A 6618-nucleotide genomic window follows, 5' to 3' on the forward strand; every position below is an offset into this window, starting at 1 on the left:
AATGCTGGTTGCCCAGCCGGGGCAGGCACAGGTCACTCCAGACGGAAGGGGGCAAGTGGCAGCAGGGCATAGCACCTGCTCCCAGTGCCGTTATGCCCACATCCCACGCCAGCTAGCAAGTGGTGGAAGGGCAGAGCCCCTGCTGCCAGCGTTGATGTGGGCATGTCACTGCTGGAAGAGGGTGCTGTGCCCTCCTGCTGCTTGGAGTGAGCTGTGCCTGCATCGTGCCCCTCTCCCTTGTGCCAGCTGGGCAAGTGGCAGCAGGGCAGAGGCCCTGCAGCTCCCCCCACCGGGGCAGAGCCTGGCACAGCTGGAAGAGCTGTGGGAGAGGCCCCCATGGCTGCCCTGCCCAGCCCCATCCCCCACCCAGTCCAGCCTCCTGGCACTTAAAAAGAAAAAAAGAAAAGAAGAAAAGACCAGCACTCACTGGGTCTGGCAGTGGTGATCGGGGCCTCTGGGGAGAGGTAGGCACAACCAGAGGAGCCGCCTGGCTGTGCCTGCCTCTCCCCAGCTGATCCGAATCTCTCCAAATTATCACCAAATCTTCCAAAGCTGATTTGACTGAATGGATTCAGGACAGTGATCCGAATCTCCGAATCGAATCTCTGTCCTCTGAATCAGCCGACTCCGAATCTGAACTGAATACTTCTCTATTTGCACAGGCCTACTGAACAGCTTCTAAAAAAATATGATAAACAAGCCTTTAAATAAAATATCCAAGCCTTTGCTGGTCTTAAATGTCATCAAGTATACCACTGTACCTGATACACATACAACATATATAAAGAAGCTTTCAAATGGTACAAATTCTAATGTATTCATTTGAATATTGTGTACCGTATGTCTCTGACACACACACGCAGAGTACCATACCTTAAAAACCATGTCAGACTTCCACCTCCCCTTGGATCTCATATCACAGGAGTGATAAAAACTGCCATTATGGATTTGCTCCTGCTGAAGGGCATGTCTCTTTGGACATTTTTAAAGCTTTATAATCTTTGTTTCCCACTAGGGGAAAAAAATCATATTTGAACATTTCTACTTTTCAGTTGTTACAGTTTTTCCTGATGACACGTTTCTAACTGAAACATAGTCTCACTTCCCGCTCTCTCTCAATAGCTAGAGAGGCAAATAAACACATTGCACTACACCTGCTGCACAGCCATACAATTAAATAGTAGCAAACCACAGCTTTTTAAATTTTGCTTCTGACTTAAGGATTTATCCTCTAATCAAGATATTTTCCAAGCTGTGTGAATAGCTCAGCAAAGAATAACATGTAACACATTAGCAAATGTGGTTAAAAAAACAAACAAACCAGAGGGGGAGGCATCAGTCTTGTATATTTTCCAGCATTATGCTACAGGAATTTGCTATGTGATGCAATTGCTACTTACAAGCAAACTGAAGTTTTGCTTCTCGGCTAACGGTTGTTCCAAATGAGTTTGTTGCTATGCACTGGTATGTTCCAGTATCTTGGGTTTTATTGGGGTTATTGATCAACAAGCTGCCTTCCACTATACTGTAGCGGTAATCCATACCAATGTCAACATCGGTTCCATTTAACCTCCACCTATAGCACAAAAATGCCAGGAGTTAAATTCTACTCACATTAATGAATATTTCTGTGTTTTAGAATAGCATCATGTAGTAGATACAGAAAACAACTTGATTTCTTGTTTGTAAACCCAGCCTGAAAATGCATGTTTCCTACCCAATATTGAAATGTTCTAATGTTTTACTTAAAGAATAATATCCTTGACATGCATTTCAGTCAGTGATATGATTAATGTTTGCATTATTGTGGCTGTTGTTATTGATGTTGTTGCTCGTTGGAATTAATCATTTTGCTAGGGGAAGTCCCAGAAACAGAATCTTTAAACACTTCAACTCCACCGTGGCTTCCTTCCCATTTCCCTTTTAGCTGGCTGTTTGTTTTTAAATTTAAGAAAACTCACTCTCAGCAGATGTTTTGACAAACTGGGACACTGAGATTTTTTCTAAGGAAGCCTCTCCCCAATTAAAACAACTGTCATCTGTAGCAGTCTATGATGGAACATATAAGGGAGCTAGATCCTCACATCAGTTCCCTCTGCTGCAGCCTACAGGGTAAAAACTCTGAGTACATTTGCATGAGAAAATCAACCCAGCCTATTCCATTACATACTTGGAAGTATTAAAAGAGAGCAACTGCACTAGGGGGAGGTCTTTAAACTTTAATCCATTTCAAGGTGGCGTTTACACTGGAGAGTAAAACTGAGAAGGAAAGGGGAGATGGTTTAAAGTAGCCGAGTAGGGATTAAAGCAATACTGGCAGCACCATTCTAATGGTGTATTTGCATTTGCATAGCATCTTTTCTCCAAAGCACTTCATAAAGCTGAGTACGACGCACAGCATGATCACAATTTACAAGATGAGGATGGTGAAGCACGAAAAGTTCAGGGGACAGATTTTCAGGTCTGCGGGTACAGGATATTCTGTGCAGTTACCATGACTGTGCACAGAAAGCAATTGCTTGACATCAGACCCGCCTTGTTTGCACACTGCTTCTGTGCCAATGCACATTTGAAAAGCACGATCTCCAGTTAATTAAAGAGCACGCTGCCCTGTGCCCTGCTTTAATCTCTAGAGCACAATGCTTTCACAATGCTTTCTAATGCAAGTAGGCAATAAATTATCTGGAAAATGACAAACTGGTTAGATTTAATTCCTGGCTCAGTTCATGTCTCCCTACCCACAACACAACTGTGTTGGTTAACTTGGGCTTTTGAAAAATCTGCTGCATAACTTAGATGTGACAAATCTTTGCTTCTGACAATACATAGTATTGCTAAGGAAACAGAAATAAATTTGATTTGTCCCACAATAATCTCCAGTGTTCTGCCATAAAGATTTAAATCCTGTATATGTCAGATAATGGGTCAAAGTTCCTTTACCGGTGTATAAATGAGGTTCTACTTCACTGAACATATACGTTTCTCTCATGTTTAATACACACCCCACACCCCAATTTTTGACAGCGGTGCTTTGTGTGGGGAACACACTCTGGGAGGACCTGGGTTGTGTAGAGGGCATCATAAAGAACAATTTAAAAGTGTAACGAACCTGATTGTTGGCTTAGGATTTCCTTTCACTTCACAGTTCAGCTTCACTTTCCTTTCCTCAGAATCCAGTGGAAAAATTACATTATTTGGTTCCTGAATGAAAATTGGTCCGTGCAGCATGTTGTCGTCTGCATTAGAGAATAAAAATATGTAAAATATTGGATAGTATCAAAGTATTTTAAATATGTTTTAAAAAAAGGAAAGCTGAAGTAAGGTTATATCAGACACCCACACTGCAGGGTGAAATTACTCTAGAGCTACTCTTTTCCTTGGGAATAAATCAAATATTTATCCTACAGTCGAGGATCTTTTATATAGAGAGCTCACACACTAAATCAACTGACTGATTCAAACTGAACATGGGTCCGGTCCTACAAATGACTACGAGCAGGCACTCGAGTGCCGTCATCCCACACCACCGTTAAAAGCAATGTATTGTACTTCTTTTTTGGCTTGCAAACAAGCATATTTTAAGTTCCCTGTAAATAAAGAACAAATGCAAGATGCGGGTTCATTGGCATTAATAGAGAAAATGATGAATGGTAATTGGGCACCGTTAACACGCACAATGCACCAAATCCTTTTCGTACTACCAGGGTTTATTGGTATATCAGGATGTCAAAGGTGGCATTTGCCACTGCAGAGTACTGTATGCTTCCTTCCATACAAAGAGCACCTTTCTTTAATTTTTTATTTATACACCTCCGAGCACGCAGTTGCCACTCCATATGGCATTATAGCATTGTATCTGTGGAATCACCTAGGATAAAATTACTGTTACAATTTAAGAATTTTATATTATAGCAACAATAGCAGCATTGTGTACTGGTGCATGGTATAGCCCATACAATCCACATCTGATTTAAACGGCCCTGAAGTGAACCTACACTGGTTGACCCCTGCATTCACATTGATTTTACAGCAAGACAAAACCCTATATTTTTAGCTACTGAAAATGTGAAGTGGAGCTCGTAAGAGATGGGCACAGAACGACGTCAGAGATTTTTTTTTTTGTTCAGGGATATGAACTGAAAATGTGCTAAATGGTGATATTATTCTGACAAAACTTTCTGGAGTAAAAGTAGTGCATTTGCACCCTTTAACATTCTCAAGTAACGGAGAGTTGGGCAGCGTCAATGAGAACCTAGCTGGTATTGTATCTTGTTTTATCTTTTCTGCTTTTGTTTGCACTTTATCTTTTCACGCCCCCTCCCACAACCATTTGCCCTTTCCCATTTTTCTTTTTTACCTTAATTATGCATGGAGCTAATGTTGAGTGTTGCTTACAGGTGGAGATGAAGCTGGCTCATGAAAATAGAAAAAAAAACCCGACTCAAACCTTCAGGCAAACATTAATGATAACTTATGGAGGAGTCTAGAAAGTTCAAGTTAACGTTTCAACAGTTCTATGTTCAGGCTCTTACGCTTATAAAACTAAAGTTAGCAGTAGAAGCAGCAGAATTTAAATGGTGTGAAGGAGACAAAAGTGGGTGGTATTTCTGACCTAAGTGTAACTAGAAAGCACAAAAATAACGCACAAAACTCTTCTCATCAGGTCAATTTTCACACCGAAGCTTGGGAAGTTTTTGGAAATCACAGAAGTTACATGGTTATCTGAACCATTGGAGTGTCCTCATTTTATAACTGAGTGAATCAAAATCTGCCAGCACAGTATTGGGTTCATTGTTATTCACAGTTATTTGTAATGTTTGCTAGAGTTACGTTAGATACTACTGTCAAGAATCTCCATAGGGCCAAATATTTGTGTTCCTCATAGACGTTTTCAAGATGAATAATCAGGCCAATAATTTAAAGCTGTAATCAGGACAAACTCTCACCTATCAATATTAGAATACTTAACTGGTCTTCTTTAAAAATGTGAGTCCTCTCCATATTATGCCACTGACCAAGATGATGTGTGAGTTTCTTAAATTATCGTGGCGCGTACATAAATATCTCGTGTGGTCTAAAGGGATGGTGAAGGCATGCCAGGTTCTTTCACTAATCCAGAGAAGAGCGATAGAGCTGGCATCATGTCCACCACCTGCTTGAACTCCACAGCCTGAATGACCTAGTTCCCATTTACAGCTGGGTTGATGGGGCCAACTTTCAGCAGGAGTCCAGAGTAAGACTCAGGCTTACACTTCTGGATACTTAGCGACATCTACCTTGCCCTTCTTGTGATATCACCAGTTTTCAGTAACACTTTTCATTGTTACTATGAAATCTGTCCCTAGCTTTAATGACTAACAAAGCATAAACTGGTTGTTTGGGAGATGTTGCAAAGCCGTATCAGCCTCCGGTTGAGGTGCTGAGTAGGTCCTGGCATTTAACTCTAATTTTCAGGGCAGATCTTTGTTGTTGAAGAATCTCAGGAAGGCCAGTGGGGATCTGCATGAACCATCATTACTCTTTTATAAGATCAAGAGACCTGTGCAGTATCTTATGCAGAACTGTTGCTTCAGTAAGGTTCTGGATCAAGTTACAAAACTCAACATCCTAGCTTTCCTCCTCCACCTCATTCTGGCTCAATATTGTCTCTCCAGAGGCCTCTTGGGAGAAATCATCATCTTTTAAGTTCGAACAAAAGAGGATAAAATAAAAAGGGAATCTCAGTTATGGGTAATGGTAAGGCTAGAAATGAACGTGGGAATGGTATTTTTTAAAGCTGTCAGCATCAGAAGATGCATCTCAGGGGTGGTCATAGTCAGGCATCGGGACACGTGTAAAAGCCCTGTGGTTTGCCAATGACTCATGCAGAGTACTAGGAAGGGATGGGGGGACAGAACCATGGTTCTTTACTTCAAGGAGAGAAACTCTGTAGGAAGATTATGATGGAGCTACTGATACTTCCTCCCAGAGGTAAAAATACAAAAAGGTGATGCTTTAAGCCTATAACCCTATCTGTTATTTTTATCTTTATTTTTAATTGTATGTTAATTATATCTGACTGGGACTCATATTCTTCAACCACACTTCACATAATCTGTAGCTTTAAATTATACCTGTGTGCAACTTGGAGTTCTGGCAAAAAAAGATAAAGATAGTAATAATAATAATAAAAAAAAACGGGACTTGATTGTGATATCCTCATTTGCTGCCATACCCATTTGCATTTTAGTCATGAAGAGTTACACTGGCTCCTTCAGCACCAGTAATGGTGTTACAAGCCAGCCCAGGAAGATTATAGGTACAAGTTGTACACACTGAGACAAAAATTAAACTTCAACTAAATTTTCCAAATCGTCAGAAATAGAAATGGATATTAACGTTTCAATAGATCGGCTGCCCGGGTGCTCAGATTCTCCAGTGACAGGAAGCTAGAAACATCTGATCAATTGCACCGAAATCAGCATCCTAAGTGATCCCAAAGCAATTCTACCAGCCAGAGTGCCTGGCTGACTCAGACAGACACCTCCTGTACTGCCGCGGCTATCTGCTTCACACCGCATCAAGGTACGCGAATCACACTGCGTTGTCTTTTCACATTATTTCAGGTGTCTGTCTGTC

The 6618-nt window shown here is 41.2% G+C and overlaps 1 protein-coding gene across 1 annotated transcript in view; it reads right to left on the bottom strand.

The window, feature by feature from the left end:
* Window positions 1–3240, bottom strand: part of CNTN4 (contactin 4) — a 281651-nt gene extending 278411 nt beyond the window's left edge. The window contains exons 1-2 of the mRNA XM_019504718.1: window positions 3110–3240; window positions 1401–1576 (exon numbers count right to left, since the gene is read on the bottom strand). Coding sequence (XP_019360263.1) covers window positions 1401–1576; window positions 3110–3228 — 295 coding nt within the window. The 5' untranslated portion in view covers window positions 3229–3240. The remainder of the gene's footprint in view (window positions 1–1400; window positions 1577–3109) is intronic.
* Window positions 3241–6618: the final 3378 nt, after the last annotated feature.

The sequence above is a fragment of the Gavialis gangeticus genome, unplaced genomic scaffold (genome assembly GCF_001723915.1).
Source record: "Gavialis gangeticus isolate Ggan-Ray unplaced genomic scaffold, GavGan_comp1, whole genome shotgun sequence".
Classification (NCBI taxonomy): domain Eukaryota; kingdom Metazoa; phylum Chordata; order Crocodylia; family Gavialidae; genus Gavialis; species Gavialis gangeticus.